The sequence below is a fragment of the Sorex fumeus genome, unplaced genomic scaffold, assembly GCF_029834395.1.
Source record: "Sorex fumeus unplaced genomic scaffold, SorFum_2.1 ptg000061l, whole genome shotgun sequence".
Classification (NCBI taxonomy): domain Eukaryota; kingdom Metazoa; phylum Chordata; class Mammalia; order Eulipotyphla; family Soricidae; genus Sorex; species Sorex fumeus.
In genome coordinates, this window is record NW_026606118.1 from 18092517 (window position 1) to 18109809 (window position 17293).

The window sequence follows — 17293 nt, forward strand, 5'->3', positions numbered from 1 at the left end:
TATTATATTTTAAATTCAAAACTTTGTATGAAAACCACACTAGGCCTAGTTTCTTTCACACACACAAGAACAACAAGAATTATGGGATAACTGTTTATAATTTGAAATAAATTCTTTGACTATTACTATTATAGTGTAGAGTTGAAAACACTAGTTCTACTTAGAGAGAACCATAAAGGAAATATCCATCAGATATCCCAGAAAGAAATACAAACACGTGGAAAGAAGAGAGAACAAACTTTCGTTTGTACTGTTTCAACTGGTAGGAACCAGAGACGGCTGCCAGCCTGATGTGAGTGATTTTTGAGATATTAGGAAGGGTTGACATTCAAGTGGAGTACTAATCACATGCCACACTAACTAGGAGTAGGTAAATTTTAATACTTAAGAATAACTCTACAAAAAAAAAAAAAAGAACAACACAAAGGTCTGGAGAGAAAACATGACTAAACAGTAACTCTGATTTTTCCTTTGGCTGATAGTCTAAAAAACCTCACTGGCAACTGAGTAGGGACTATGGATATAGAAATAGACTCATAAATTTATTGTCAGATTGTAGGTAAAGTTTCATTACCACCCCAGCGCGTATCCTACAAATTACAACTCTGAAGTCTTACTGAATCCCGAGGAGATGCCATTAAAGAAAAAAAATAAAAGGATATTTAAAGGGATGTAAACATTATCCTGAACACAATGGCAATGATGACAGGTTAAGGCCCATACACTAAGGTATAGCCAGACCACTCCACCCATGGACCACTTTAGTGTGGAATCCCCAGGATGGCATTACTGTCACTTGGAAGTACAGCCCAGGAGATTCACAGAGTGGGGAGTCTGCCACTGTAGGCTATTCTCAGAATAGGGACCTTTTCTGAATGGGGCAAGGCCACATCCCATAGGAGACAGACAAGAGTGAGCAGTCAGCAACACTGGGATTTGCTCTCTGCCGTGATGTTCTCCTGACTCAGTTTGATCTTATCCACATCCTTTTCTTCACTCGAAAAGCTCTGCTGGCTTGTGAGGATGTTCTCCACTAGGAACCGAGCTGCTTCATCTATGTTTATGTTATCCTGCAGAGAAGAGATGAGGTTACCACCAATGCAGGGAACTTGAAAAATTCATCCGAGGGGCTTTTATGATATACTGGGTTCCACTGTCTTGAATATCGAAAGTTGGAATGGGGTTAAGATTACACTCAATTTATGGACTTAATTGTATCATCACAACTTCTCCAACACTGTCATTATATAAGGATATTATTTGACTCTCCAATGTGAAACTTTTAACACAAAAACACAAACACCTCAAGCCTCCATTTTTTTTGCCTGTGATTTTCATCTCTGCTATCTTCATAGCTAGATGTTTAAGCTATTCACCAGCTGACCTATGTGTTTTTTGTTTGTCTTTAAAATAAATTTTATCTCGTTTCTCATCACAGATAAAAGTCTTACTCGAGATAAAGCATATTTCAGACTTGTTCTATTTTTTTTTTTGAACACAGGGGGCCTAAGACCTTCAAGCATCATGTGAAAACATCTGCCTGACCTTTTCAATGCTTTGGGGAGTCTTGCCCATGACTTCTGCCTTTACCATGGCCATGGCTCTGGCTATTTTGTTGAGCCTTCGATAAAATCATGTGTCCTTGTGCTTGATGAGATACTTCATTCAAGCCCCATAAGCTCCAGTCTGGTCTCACTGCAAGACTCAAACTCACAGAAAACCTTTGTTCTAGAGTCTACATAATAGCCCATTTTAATTGGAATGTAAAATCTGCCCTTCCATTCACCTCCCCATTAGCCAACTTTGAAAGCATTCCTGCTGCTCACTGAAAGAAAATACCATATTCCTATTATGCTGCAGTTCTTTTTTTTTTAATTTCTCTAGGCGTCTCCAAACCACTCACATGAATCTATCTAAGTACTTTGTAGTTACAGCCCTAGTTTGCAAATTTACCGCAGAGCAGACACAAACCCACAACAAATCTCACCTTCGCAGAGGTTTCAAACCACCCAGAGAAGCCATGTTCTTTGCAGAACTGGTCCATCTGGGGAAGACTCTGGCCATTGTCCCTCCTCTGGTCACACTTGTTGGCGAGAAGGACAGCAGGAATTGGGCTGCCATTTGGAAGATGGACTTTACTATCCAGATCACTTTTCCATTTTAAAACTGCCTCAAATGTAGAACCTCTTGATATATCGAAGACGACGAAGGCACCGTCAGCCTCTTTGTAGTATACTCGGGTCATGTTGCCAAACCGCTCCTGCCCTAAGAATTAATCATAGGAGATTACAATGCTGAGATCAGAGATGTCCATATATAGACTGTAGACAGAATTTACATTTATTTCTAACCGTTTATAAGGCTATAAAAAAGCATCTCCCATTTTATTGCAAATAGAAGTTGGTGGAATTAAGGACTGGGACACAGAAACAAGACCCATAAAGCAGAAGTGGTGGAGCTCGTGCTCTGGGGAGATGATTAACCGTTTCTATGTCCTGTGGGTCTAGACGCCCCCGTTCTACACAAACATCGCACTTAAAGCTACAGGGTCCATCATTTTCTCCTTGCGTTCTCTTTGCTCTAAGGGATCAGAGACGCTAAAAGGAAAAGGAAAGCTGGGAGAGGAAGGAAGAAAGGACAAGAATAGAACAAAATGAAGCTTGCAGGAAGGAGATATGTATTAATGTGGGTAAAATGCCAGTTGAGCAGATTAGGAGTGGGCATGAGGAAAGGGCTCCTGTACTCAACTCATCTTTCCATCACCTCACGGGCCTATAGCTACTTTGGACTCAGTCTGCAAAATGGAGTTCCTCAAAGGAGACAGACACATGCAAACGAATCTACCAAAAGACAGCAAGAGAGTTATGGTATTAAACACCCAAAAGGAGAGAGAGAACAAAAGGGCATGCCCTGCCACAGAGGCAGGGTGGGATGGGGGGATGGGGGGTGGGAGGGATACTGGGACCCATGGTGGTGGTGGAGGATGGGCACTGGTGGAGGGATGGTACTTGATCATTGAATAACTGAAACCCAAGCACAAAAAATTGTAAGTCGGGGCTGGAGCGATAGCGCAGCGGGTAGGGCGTTTGCCTTGCACACAGCCAACATGGTCGACCCAGGTTCAATTCCCAGCATCCCATATGGCCCCCTGAGCACCGCCAGGAGTAATTCCTGAATGCATGAGCCAGGAGTAACCCCTGTGCATTGCCAGGTGTGACCCAAAAAGCAAAAAAAAAAAAAATTGTAAGTCTATAACTGTACCTCATGGTGTTTCACTAATAAAAATTAAAAAAATAAAGGAAAAAAAAAAGAGAGCGCTGTGGTGTTAAACACTGTTTGAGGGCGTTTGCCTTGCCCGAGGCCGATTAGGGTTGAATTCCAAGAACCCCGTATGGTCCCCCAGGACCGCCAAGGACTAATTCCTGAGTGTAGAGCCAGGAGTCATCCCTGAGCACTGTCGGGTGTGAGTCCCAAAAAAACAAAAAGAAAAACAAACAAAAAAGTTTGAATTGCAGAATGCTTCAGTATCACTTTATTTTGAACATAACCGGGGCCATTGGAAACTCTGGGGGGAATGATTGACTCACTGGCTGAACTATTCTAGAGAGCTCTGCAAAGTTTCCTCTTGCTTATCTGAAATCTCTACCACTGCTTGGCCTAGGAAGGACCTTTATCTTCATCTGGCAGGGGAAACACACACACATACACACACAGTGCCTCTTGGCCGAGATGACAGTGCTAGAAGAAGCAGGGACTAGAACCCATGTCTTCTGACTCACACATACCAAATGGAATATGCCAGAATTTTCTGAACTCTCTTGCAATTGTCTTGACTTCTACTGTCAACCATCAAATTATAAATTATACAACAGTTTCCAAAAAAAAAAAGTGTAAAATGCCCGATCCATGGTAGGCACTGCATAAATGCCAGCTGTTAGCAGTCCAAGTACTGGATAATTTAATGCAATAGTGGGAGTGTGGGGGTGGGGTGGCAGGAGAAGACAGCAGTAAAGGAAGACAAAGCCCTGTGGATTATTAACTAGCTAGGTGGTCCTACTTGTGGAGCTGCAAAAAGCTGGCACAGGAACAAGAGCGAACATGCTAAAAGCACAGCAAGTAGGAGAAAGTCAAAAAATCAAGCGCCAACAGGCAAGCCCACTCCAGGCAAGCCTGCAAAAGTCAATTGTCTGTAGAGATCTTCAGGAATCACCGAAAGCCCTTCCAGTTCTCACATTCTCAAGTTGCAGCTTCTGTGTTACAACCTTTTATGCTTTACTGTTTTCCTAAAGATTCTAAAGTCATGAATCCAGACAGCAACAGCGGTGGGGATCAAAGAGAAATAATCCAGCATCAAAAGGATAAGTCTATGAATTGGGGGGGGGGGGGGGGTTAGCATATCTGTCAAAAAGATTGTGAGACTGTTTTAGTGAGTTATTAACTTCTTCTAAAAAAATTCTTTAAACATTCTTTAAAAAATTCTTTAAACAAGTGCATGTTCTTGCCTTTGCGGGACTGGGCAGTGCTCCTCAGAGTGAATTTGGAGGTTCTACATGGTTGGTGTGTGGAGCAGAGCAGCCTATGATGTGGAAGGGGTCATCAACCCTGACTAAAAATAAGTAAATAATTTCTGTAGTAATTCTTCAGTGCTACACAAATATTCCTGAGTGGTAAAAATTTATTTAAAAGCCACTGATTCGAAAACACATGAACTTTAATTTTACTTATTTATAAATGCCATGCATATCATTATAATATAATTTGTATCTTACATATATATGTATACACACACACACATACACCTCACACTACAATTAGACAGCTAGAAATTTTCAAGGACATCAAGTTGAGTCATGATACTACTACTTTATCAAGTCATTAAATTACTTCCAGAATTATACTTTAACATGCTAAAATTAAAGCAATATTAGAAGTAATTTTTTTTTACATTTAAAAAGTCTAACATAACACTAACATAGACATCAATGTAACTAAAAGTAGAATACTGCTAATTTTCCTACTTTTCATCTGACTTGCACAATTTTCTTTCAAAGAAGTGATTCTATTATTCTCAGATAAAATAAGTTTAACAGAGAAGCCATCAAATTAGCATTGGGTTTGAAATACGCACTATTAAACTAGGAGATTCATAGTTTCATTCTGACCACTAAGAAATTAAAGGATGCACATGACTTCCTATAATCGCAGTGAATTATCTGGTTTCCTTTCATCATAGCTCAGATGAGGAGACAGTATCATGTCACATGAAAGTTAAATGTTTGGGAAGAGAACTAGCTGGATCCATGCCCTGATTTTTCAAGTTATATAGGTCTGTAGGTCTTGGAAAAACCTCTTACCCTTCTTGAGTTGCAGTTTACTCATCTGTAAACTTGGAATCATGCAAAGTTCTCCAAATTTTTAAGTTTAATTGAGAAGGCAAGTAAAACAAAGGACACTGGAATACTTTTAATGTTTATTATTATGAGAGTCAACACCAAAAATGTTTCTAGTTATGGAATTTCATCTACATTTGATATCTATTTTCACCTAAAAACAAAACGAAACAAAAAACACTAAAGGGAGTGAGGGACAGATCTAGTTATATCTATATAAATATATATAGATATTTATATTTTGGAAATAAATACAATTATATATGTATAATGTATGTAAAGCACGAGACTTTATTACATCCAAAGATATAATTTAAGAGTTTAATATGTTGCTGTGTTCTTTCTTAACCAATTAATTTGACAAGAGTGAGAAACAGACTGTCTTTACCCTATAAATTCTCTTGCCCTTGTATTTTATACACCTTCAAAGGAAGCTCTTGTTAGACAGAGAAGGTAAGAGGAAACTGAGAAAGAAACTGAAGACGGGAGATGAATGAGAGGAAGCCCGGGAACCAGCAGACTAGTCTCAGTGGAGAACAAGAGACAGTGACTCTGGGTCAATTGCCAGGTACAGTAAAGCCGATAGCAGAATGGTAATTCTCAACATGGGTATAAGTCAGAATACCCTCTGTGCCTTTTAAGGGACTAACTTCTAGGTGTTACTTCTTAGGAATTCTGATTTGGCAAGTAGAGAGGATTGCCAGTCGCCTGTCCCCCTGCGCCTTAGAAACACAAGTAATGTTCATCTCAAATAATACAAAACCCCTAGATTTCCCAGAAGCCTTTGAAAATAGGATTGTCCACTCGGTTGGACAGCAAAGACAAATGCCTAGGAATAGCCCAGTCGTAGAACAGCAGTTTAAAGCTTTCCTGGGGATGCTTTCAAACATCCATGTCCAAACTTTCTAGGCGGGGATAATGAACTTCTTTCTGGCTGACCCACACTATCTGGGATATTAACGAGCTGAAATGAAATAGACCAATTACCATATGCTAAAAAGTCTGCATCTGGAGAACCCCAGGTAAAATTCTGATGAAGTCTCCATAACAATCACACCGAAAATACTTCAATATATATTTAACTTAACAGCACGTGACAGGGACGAATGGAGCCGTTACTGGTGCCTGCTCGAGCAAATCGATGAGTAACGGGATGTCAAGTGATCACGTGATATATTTAACTTAATTTCAAGAAGTTTCAAAAATTATCACAGCAGAAGACACTTCAGGAAACTATCAGGAAGAAGTGAAAAGAATATAAACAAGAATATAAAACAGAGATCCTTGAAAACAAAACAAAACCCGGTATCCAATTATTGTTCAGATCTGTCTCACAAGAAGAGTGAAGAGCTGACATCTCCATGACTTTTTGGACTGCAGAAAGTACTGAAGTTCTTCTGAAAAGACAACTGATTTCAACAGCACCCTTCTCCAAATCTTTTATCTCACCTTTCAGCAGTATGCACACACGTAAATGTTCGCACATATTTCACTGTCCAAGAGAAGATCTCTGTAACTAGAATCTCACCAGAGCTTGCCAACTAAACCCACTCGCTATTACTTAGGTGTTGATTAAGTGTGAAATTCTAACTATTTTAAGAATCTGCTATTACTGCGCTACAAGTCGACGCCCTCCAAACTTAGGAAGAACATGTTCTCTTCATCTATTTTAATAAGTATCTAGGAATGAAATATGATCATGAAAATTTCCACATGTCTTCAGAGATTCTGACAGCTAGAGGCCTTGCAGACCAGAGCAAGAACTGCCCTCCCAGATTATCTAGCCCCTTGAGATATCAAAGAACTTGCTGGTAGCACAACTCTGATACACAAAAGACACAAATTTCAAGTCCAGATTCTTCTCCACTTCTCAGGTTCTTGCAGTCCAGAACACTTAGCTTCCTAATCAAAAACACTTCATGGCTAGGCCATAGACAATGGTAGAGGGGTCACGTTATTGCTCAGAAACTACTAAAATCTTTCGACCTATCCAATTCTTATCTTGCTCAGTTGACCTAATTTGCCCTATTTCTTCATGCAAAAACAAAAAACAAAAAAACAGGGCTCTGTTCTTTACTAACCCTAGTGTTCCCCTAGGGCCCTGGATCCTCATTCTGGAACAGTGAGGAATACTTTACTTTTTTCTTTTCTTTCTTTCTTTTTTTTCTTTTTGGGTCACACCCAGTGATGCTTAGGGGGCTACTCCTGGCTCTGAACTCAGGAATTACTCCTGGCGATGCTTCAGAGACCTGGGCCCTACGCAAACAGGATGAGAATGCTATTCAGGTCTCCCAAAGAAGAATAGAAAGAGCTATGCACGTTTCACTCAAATGAGACAAAAAATCCGGAGTTCCGACATCCGTCGACAATCAAGAATCAGGGACGCTGTCTCGTTTGCCAAGGTGTCAAAAATCAGATGGGCTGGTCACGTAATGAGATTTAAAGACGACCGCTGGACTAGAACTGTTACTGACTGGATTCCATGGGATGTCAAAAGACCACGTGGCCGCCCACCTACCAGATGGTCAGATTTCTTCATGAAGATCATGAATGATCGGTTTGAGGCTCTTCATGATCCCAGAGCGAACAGATGCCATTGGGCTACACTAGCACATGACAGGGACAAATGGAGACGTTACTGGTGCCCGCTTGAGCAAATCGACGACTAACAGGAAGTTAAGTGATTAAGTGATGCTTGGGGGACCATATGGGATGCCGGGGATGGGACCTGGATTGGTCGTATGCAAGGCAAATGCCCTACCTGCTGTCCTATAGCTCCAGCCCCAATACTATCTTTTCAATGGCCATCACCACTGATGAGATTTCTCTCCAGATCTGGATAAAAACAATATCAGGTACATTTTAACACAGAGCAAGAATCCCTAGAATTTCCATAGCAGAAGCTTAATGAAAAAAAATTGGAAGGTCAGGGTAACATCTCCATGATGGATATAATTTCTCCTAAAATGTATTTCATAATAGCACAGAATGGGGGCTGGAGACATACAAGAGGAACGTCACTTGTCTCTCATGTAGCCCACCCTGATTTTATTCCCAGCACTGCATACAGTCCCTAGTGTACCACTGAGGTCACTCTGAGCACAGAGACAGGAACAGGTGCTGAGGACTGTCACGTGTAGCTGAAAATTCTACCCCCATCCTCAAAATTAACACTGAAGGGAATAATGCATGGCTTACTGGATTCATCACTGACATCCCATGTGGAGCAGGCAATTTGTGTTCATTGCTGTGCTTTCTTTCCCAGGACGTGCTAAGCAACTATCTACTAAACAGCTCTGATCTTCAAACAAGTCCACATGTTTCATTCAATGTGAATGAAAACATCATTTAAATTGCAGAGGGGAAAGTGAAGGAGAAAATGAAAAATAGAAAGACTAACTTGGAATGGCGTGCTTTTCAATTAAGTATAGCACTGTCCTCCTGTTGTTCATCGGTTTGCTCTGGCGGGCACCAGTAACGTCTCCATTTTGAAACTTGCTGTTACTGTTTTTTGACATATCGAATATGCCATGGCCCTCAGTTTGCCAGGCTCTGCTGTGAGGGCGAGATACTCTCGGTAGTTTGCTGGGCTCTCTGAGAGGGATGGAGGAATCGAACTTGGGTTGGCTGCATGCCAGGCAAACGTCCTACCCACTGTGCTATCGCTCCAGCCCCAATTAAGTATAATAACTAGAACAGCATAAAAAATGAGTAGCACTGTAGCACTGTCCTTCCGTTGTTCATCGATTTGCAGGCACCAGTAAATATCTCCATTGTGAGACTTGTTGTTACTGTTTTGGGCATATTGAATACATCACGGGGAGCTTGTCAGGCTCTGCCATGCAGGCGGGATACTCGTGGTAGCTTGCAGGGCTCTCTGAGAGGGACGGAGGAATCGAACCTGGGTTGGCCACGTGCAAGGCAAATGCCCTACTGGCTGTGCTATCGCTCCAAAAATAGTAACAACAAGTCTCACAATGGAGACATTACTGGTTCCCTCTTGAGCAAATCAATGAATAAAAAATGAGTAAAGGGTATAAAATATAAGTATACACTTGAATATAAGGATAACCAGAGCATTTGAAAAGACAGATGAAAATTCATGATTGCCTTGACAGCAATGGAGTAAAAACTTTCTCTGCTATCAAGAACTTGTTTCCCTATCTCAGAATCAAAACAGGCCCTGAATAGTGTCCCGGATGACCTAAAATTTCCTGGTGTAGCTTTTCTACAGCTCTCAGTATTTAGGTCATGGAAGCGATAAAAGTCTAGGATTCAATTCAAATGGTCGGATTACTCGGCAAACGTTTGGAAGCAAAGTCAAGGTTTAGGGTTTTTGATGGAGGCAATCAGACAGCCCACACTCAAAAAAAGACAACATAAGAGGCATATCATTATGAGGGGGAATTTCTAGGTGCAGTTAGCACAAGTATGCAATTAAGTTGATTATTCTGCCGGTCAGTTGTGCTCGGATGGAACAGACAGGCAAGAACAAATGGTCTCCCTGAACTCACTTGTTGAGAAATTATTTACTGATATAAAAATGAACAATAGAATTTGCTTAGAATGAGTCAGGGTAGTAAGAGAGTCTGAATAAAGCTGAAGTTGACCTCTCATGGACAGAGCTTGAATGTAATAAAGATTTTTTAAATTCCTTAAATTAGGTGGCCACAAACCCAGGGAAGTCACCGTGGCATTAAGTGTTTGACACAGAGAAAACAGGGGCAGAGGAGACAGCTCACATGGTGATAGAGAGTGTGCTTTGTACATGGGAGGCCTGGGGTTCAATTCTTGACACCACATCATCCCGACCAGCAAGCACAGCCAATTGTGATCTCATAACAACATCAAGAAGCAGAGACTACAAATAACACATGCCAATAGCTCAATGCACTGCTTTTTCATATTTACAACAAACCTGACTATTAATAATCCCTGAGTGATACTTGGAAAATTAAGATAGCACTTGGGGGAGAGAGAGTACAGGGGGTAAGGGGTTTGCTTGCTTTGCACGTGGCCAGCCTGGGTTTGATGCTTCCCAGCGTACCATATGGACTCGCACGTGCCATGTGGTCAGGGGGGATCACTGGGCACAGAGCCAGGAGCAAGCCCCTCAAATAAAACAAAACAAAAAGGGGGCCAAAGTGATAGTACAATAGAGCATTTTGCCTTGCATGCCTCAGACCCAAGTTCGATCCCCAGCATCCCATATGGTTCCCGTGGCACCACCCGGTGAAATTCGTGAGTGCAGAGCCAGGAGTAACCCCTAAGCACTGCCAGGTGTGACCCCAAACAAGACAACCATAGAAAGTACTTGGGGTGGGGCTGGATCATAGCACAATGGGGAGGGCGTTTGCCTTGCACACAGCCAACCCGGGTTCGATTCCAAGCATCCCATATGGTCCCCTGAACACCACCATGAGTAATTTCTGAGTGCAGAGCCAGGAGTAATTTCTGAGTGCAGAGCCAGGAGTAACCCCTGTGCATTGCTGGGTGTGACCCAAAAAGCAAAAAAAAAAAAAAAAAAAAAACAAAACCAAACACAGTACTTGGGGGTAATGTTCTAGATTAGAGTAAATCATTAGGTCTGGAAACTAGCAAGGTGCAAGATGAGTTAAGAAAATAAGAACCACTGTTCTAACGAGGATGGGTACCCCCAAATTAAAAAGCGTACACAAATGTGGTTTCTCTAATGCAGTGAGTTTTCTACCCATGTATTTTAGGTTTGCTCTTCAGTCCAAATGAGCGCTTGATTTTTGGAAAGAAAATTTTCTCTGATTTTTTTTCAAGGAAACTTGATGCTGAAAAGTGAGGGCCGAGGATTAATCTAAAGGCACTTAGAAGACTTGAAGGATAGGGCAGGGGTCAAGGTGTGTGATGTGCATACAGCCCGTTCTCATTCCATCACAGGTACCCTAGGTTCCTCTCCCCCAGCCTTGCTGGGGGTGGCTCAGGGAGCCCCAGAGCATGGCTGGGGGAGGGGCTGGATAATAGTCTCTGGCACTGCAAGGCCCCACAGCAGAACCACATCCTCAGCCCTAGCATCAAACCACTCGCTGGGACAAGTAGCAGGAAGTGCAGTGGGGAATCGTGAGCCCCAGTGAAGAGACTCCCCCGAACACAATAAAATAAAATTTAAAACATGCTAAAGGACAAAAAAAAATTAGCAGCTGTAAGAAGGGTGCCCTAATCTCCCTGTTTCTTTCTGAAATCAGGAGCTACAGCTCACGCCTGTGCCAGGAAGAATTATTCTCACCAGTAGACGGCTGTGACGGGAGAATTCCATACCTACTGACCTTGATAAAATCACCCTGATCTCCCCACAGCCTCTCTTTATATTTCAGTGGCTTATTATTTTTCACAATTACCACTCAAGTTCAACTCAGTGATAACATCTGACAAGCTAAGTTTGCTTTGGGTCTTCATTTCCTTGTTTTATATCAGAGGGCTTCTATGTCATGTAAAACTTATAAACCATACCGGCATAACTTTCCTTGGGAGTTGTCTTACATCAACTTAATCCTCAAGCCCTGTCTAAAACTCTTTAGAGGGGAGAAGGAAAAATCTGACTCCGCAACAAAGACAAAGATTACATAAAGACTAAACTGTATTTTTTGGAAAAGCTCTAAGTGAATGAGCTTAAAAATAAAATACAAAGGAGTCAGTGAGAGAGTACAGCGGGTAGGGTCTTGCCTTGCATGTGGTAACTGGGTCAAATCTCTAGTACCACATATGGCCCCCCAGAACCAGTCAGGAGTGATCCCTGAGCAATCATCTGGTTTGCCACCCCCTCCCCCCCAAAAAAAATTTAAGCCTAAGCCAGTCACTCAACTTTCCTGAAAGACTATAAAATTGCCAAGAAGCATACAATAAACATATGTGCAGCACTACTTCATCTATATTATGCATTTAGAGATCAGAGATATTTCAAACTGCATTTTCATTTCCTAGGCATTTATTAAATCCTCTTTAGAAACCTTACAAAAGATTTCAATATTTTGGTAGATGTCAGTCATGTTTTGAGAAGCAGTCTTGAATTGGGTATAAATTAAGAGAATAGTTGAAATAAATTGCAACTGTACGTTAAAGTTCTACTAATTTCACACCATCAGAAAGGGTGCCTTGGAAATAGTATGTTTTTTTAAATTAAAGTTTAAGTTTAGCTTAAACTGCTAGGCAACACTGACAGAAAATATCTAGAAAATTCTTGTCTCTCAGAGTTTTCAGGCATAAACACTGGGATCAGTAACCATTTTTCCCATCTCTAGAATAACAAAAACAAAACTAACCAGTAACAGCGGAGTGAGTCACATCCAGAGACCAGATCTACATACTATTGTGCAATCTAGGAATATTTCTATCCTCTGAGGATTAAATACTTTGTTACTGCATACGGCAAAAATGTTTAGCCATGAGGGGAATTTTTCAAGTGGCCTCAGCCTTCATTATATCATTAGGCTTTAATTCAAATGGCACAAAAGCTAAGATTCACTTGCAGATGCAAAAGTCAAACCAAACTAAGTTCATGATATCATGCCGTTTTATAAAGTATAACTTAAAAATAAGTTCCTCTGGCTCTCAATTTCCAGATATATCGTCTCCACTTCCAAAAGCCCTTTACTGGAGCAATAGTATGTGGGGAGGGTGTTTGCCGTATATGTGGCCGACCTGAGTTCTATCCCCAGCATCCCATACGGTGCCCAGAACACCACCAGGAGTAATTCCTGAGTGCAGAGCCAGGAGTAAGCCCTGAGCATCTCTGGGTAAACCCCCCTCCCTCCAAAATGGCAAAAAGTCTATTTACAAAGCCTTTTATCCTAATAATAGCTGAAAAACTAAATTGACCTCTAATCATATTCACTTCACTGATACATGTATTTGCTGACTGATATAAATATCCAGGACTTCCACTGAATTTTTTTTGAGGGGTAGGGGGCCACGCCCAGCAGTGCTCTGAACTTACTCCTGGAAGGATGCGGGAATCACATGGGGTTCAGGGAATGAAACTCTGTTGGGCTGTGTGCTAAGCAAATGCTCTGCCCACTATACAGCCTCTACAACCCCAGAGATCTCTCTGCTGCTTTATTTTGACCTCCCAAGTAAGTGCTCAGGAGACTGAAAATTCTCCCTCATTAGGTGTGCAGTTCAGCTCAAGGGTTCAAGGATATGACAGCTGCTTGGGCCCTATGTCATGATGTGCACCCTTTGAAGCTGCACCCCGTGATGCTCAGGGGACCATGTGGGGCTGTGGAGGCACCCTACATTCCATCCTATTTTCTGGCCCCTCTCTTGAAATCTTAAAAGTCTGATTTCCTTGGCAAAGCTGAAACTTTAGATTTAGACAAAATTGCAAGGTAACTTCATGCAGACAGGTATGTGCCAGCGTCAGACCCCTGGGAGGTTTGATCTGGAAGGATCGAGAAGAAGCACTTTTCCTCAAGGCTGGGAGAAGAAAAAAAAAATCATACTATGACATGGAATCGAGTTTATCTAAACTCATTTCTCTAAAGGCAGCGGGATCCGGTCATAACAGATAAACGCCACATTAACTTTCCATGAAGAATATGGTGAAGAGCCTGCCTAGATGGAGTTTAAAACTCATCTGCATGGAAATGCACAGCGACATGGAAGTTCCTGAGAATGACTCCAGAAGAATCCCTGGCTTTATCTAGAAGCAGCACAACTCCTGTCGGGGCACTGTGAAACAACAGGAAGTATTTTGAAAGAAGCCTCTGGCTTCACAAGATGACTTTTCAAACGAACTTTTGGTATTCTGAAAACAAAAAAACAAAAAAAATAAAAGGTGCCCACAGTAGAAAGATCAATCCCCCTTTCTCTAGAGGTGGAAAAGTGCTGTAATGGATTCTCCTACATCCATGTGGTAGAGAACTCTGTTCTTAAATGAGTAATAATTATTCAGCGCTTTCTTCCACATGGTCACAGCTGAGGAGCCCGTGGGCACCCCAACCTCACACACACACTCTGCTACCAGCGGCAGGCCCTGACATGCTGGCACTCAAGTGCTCCTTTGCGGGCTGAGCTCTCTGACACTTATAATGACTGAGCAGGGACACTCCAAGCACCACTTCCATATGGAAACTTTCCAGAGCTAACATCTTCGCGTTAAAATGATCACACGCCTGCCAGAACTGACACCCCTAACTTACAGCAAAGAGACATGTTCTCCTGCCTGCCAGGCCTCCAAAGACAGATACTATGCTTCTAAATAAAAACCCAAAGCCGAGGCCACAAAATTATGATAGTATGTGTGTGTGTATTTGTGTGTGTAGGAATTTTTTAAATTTAATTTTTAAAAATTTTTATTAGTGAAACACCATGAGTTACAGTTGTAGACTCACAAATTTTTTGTGCTTGGGTTTCAGTTATACTATGATCTTGGTGTCAATTTGAGAGGAACGCCTAGAAAAATTTCACTCGATTAACCTGACCCAGGAAGGGAAGGGAACAAGGCATTTGAAGAACGGAGAATAAGTGCAGAGCCAGGAGTAAACCCTGATCATTGCCCAGTGAGTCCCCTCAAAACAAAACAAAACAAAATAAAACTGAATAAACTAACCTGGTTCCTCATCTCCATGTATAGCTAGGAATGTAACTTTGTTTAAATCAGTGATACTTTTTCAGGGATATTGAAAAAGAATGAGGAGACCTGCCCTCTCCCCTCCTCTCCCGGGAGTACTGCAATGATTCAGGGGGAAACTTCTGGCAAAGTCCTCCACGGATTTTCCACTGCTGTCTGCGGATTTTCCAATGGCCTCTACGGATTTTCCACTGTCCGAGAGGGAACTCAGTCTCAGAGCTCACTTATCCAAAAAGGAAAATCCACAGACTTAGCAGAAGCATCTGGTTGAGTTACTCAGGCACATATGTGTTTACCGTGCCCGATTTTAACATTCAACTTGGGCTGTCCTGAATTCACAGGAGTCCCGGGGGCGGGGGAACCATCTCCCTAAGGGATCGGTCTCGTACAAACGCACACACACACGCACACACACACTTGGACAGGCAAGCATTCACACATGCACACAGCCAAGCGTGCCCATGCAGGCGAGTTCAAGTTAAGGACAAAGTAAAGGCAAAGCAAACAGAAACCCAGAAACCCAGCAGCTGCCCTTCTCCTGGGGGCCCCTAGTTACCCCAAAGTCCCACAACTGCAGGTATGAATACACACACACGTGTCCCGGCTCCTCCTTACCCCACAAAGTCCCAAAGTTGCAGGGACCCACACACAAACGGGCAAACAGGCATGCACACACAGGCATGCACACACACACACACGCACACACGCACACAATCAGACAGGCAAGCATTCACACACGCACACAGTCAAGCGTGCCCATGCAGGCGAGTTCAAGTTGAGGACAAAGTAAAGGCAAAGCAAACAGAAGTTCAGAGGGCTGCGGAAACCCAGCGGCCGCCCTTCCCCTGGGGGCCCCTAGTTACCCCAAAGTCCCGCAGCTGCAGGTATGCATACACACACACACACACACACACACACACACACACACACACACACGTGTGTCTTTCTTACCCCGCACTGTCACAAAGTTGCAGGGACTCGCACACACACACTCTCTCTCTCACACACACACGGGTATACAGGCATGCACACACACAGGCATGCACGCACACATACACGCACACGCACACGCGCGTCCCGGGCCCTCCTTACCCGCGATGTCCCACAGCTGCAGGGACCGCGCGCGCGCACACACACACACACACACACACACACACACACACACACGCATACAGGCATGCACACCTACACACACACAGGCATGCATGCACATGCACACACGCACACGCACACGCGCACGCGCGTCCCGGGCTCTCCTTACCCGCGATGTCCCACAGCTGCAGGCGCACGAGCGTGCGGCTGTCCCAGTTGAGCACCTTGAGGGCGAAGTCGACGCCGATGGTGGCGCGGTAGTGCTGCGAGAAGAGCTGGTGCACGTAGCGCTTGATGATGCTGGTCTTGCCCACGCCCAGCTCGCCGATGACCAGCACCTTGAACAGGTGCTCGCGGGTCTCGGGCGCCGCGGCCGCGGCGTTGGCGGAGCCGGCGGCCCGCCGCTCGGGGTCCCCGGCGCCCCCGCCCGCCATCCGCGCCCGCTGCGCTCCCGCCGGCTGCCGTGAGCTGGGCCGCCCCCACCCCCGCCGCCGCCGCAGCCTCCTGACGGTCACAGGACCCGGAACCCGCGCGGGCGGGCGGGGCGGGGCGAGGCCCGGGCGGCCAGAGCGGGGAACTTCCTCCCGGGACCAGGATCCCGCGCCCCCCTGGTGGCCGCCGGGGGAACTGCAATCCGCGGGAGCCGCTCCCGAGTGTCCAGACCGACCCACAGACCAGGCCTGAGGGGCGGGGCTGGGAAGAGTCCAGGGGACCAACAGGATTATGACCCCGGTGAGACTCCAGTACAAAATGAAATGGAAGCAGTATAGTTTAGGAAAGCTGATGTAGGCGGGTGAAAACGAGGCGTCGGATTGCATTATGTGATTTTCAAGTTTTTATTGACCTAGGTTAAAGCCACAGAGCAGTCAAGCGTCACAAAGGGACTTGGTGGAGCGGGCGAGTGGATAGGGAAGGTCCCCTCCCCAGGCGAGGGCAGCAGATTTCCTGGGAAGTAATAGTCCTGAAGTTGTACCGACTTCAGTTTTTCTGGTGTTGATTTGTTTTCAATATGCCAAACACAGTAACAAGAAGTCTCACAATGGGGCCGTTACTGGGTCCGCTTGAGCAAATGGATGAACAATGGGAGGACAGTGTTTTGTTTTGGTTTGTTTTCAGATAGGTTGGAACCCCACGGTGGCTGATTTGAGGTGAAAAGGAGAGAGAGGAGAGAAGAGAGATTGATAAGAGAGGAGAGAGGACAGAGAAGAGAGGA

The 17293-nt window shown here is 43.8% G+C and overlaps 1 protein-coding gene and 1 pseudogene across 1 annotated transcript; one reads left to right on the plus strand and one right to left on the minus strand.

The window, feature by feature from the left end:
• Positions 1-441: 441 nt before the first annotated feature.
• RAB32 (RAB32, member RAS oncogene family) lies at positions 442-16550 on the minus strand. Its single transcript, XM_056126186.1, has 3 exons — positions 16250-16550; positions 1988-2265; positions 442-1070 (listed from the first exon to the last, which is right to left on the minus strand). The coding sequence occupies exons 1-3, from the start codon at positions 16512-16514 to the stop codon at positions 921-923; spliced, it is 693 nt and encodes a 230-aa protein (XP_055982161.1). The 5' UTR covers positions 16515-16550; the 3' UTR covers positions 442-920.
• LOC130034845 (uncharacterized) lies at positions 4433-4554 on the plus strand (annotated as a pseudogene).
• Positions 16551-17293: the final 743 nt, after the last annotated feature.

Excerpts from the sequence above, each read along its gene's own strand:
- RAB32 (XM_056126186.1), bottom strand. The coding sequence starts at position 16,514 with ATGGCGGGCGGGGGCGCCGGGGACCCCGAGCGGCGGGCCGCCGGCTCC. Across the intron at positions 2,266-16,249 it reads GCAGCTGTGGGACATCGCGG|GGCAGGAGCGGTTTGGCAAC; the intron begins GTAAGGAGAGCC and ends ATTAATTCTTAG. Across the intron at positions 1,071-1,987 it reads GGTTTGAAACCTCTGCGAAG|GATAACATAAACATAGATGA; the intron begins GTGAGATTTGTT and ends TCTTCTCTGCAG.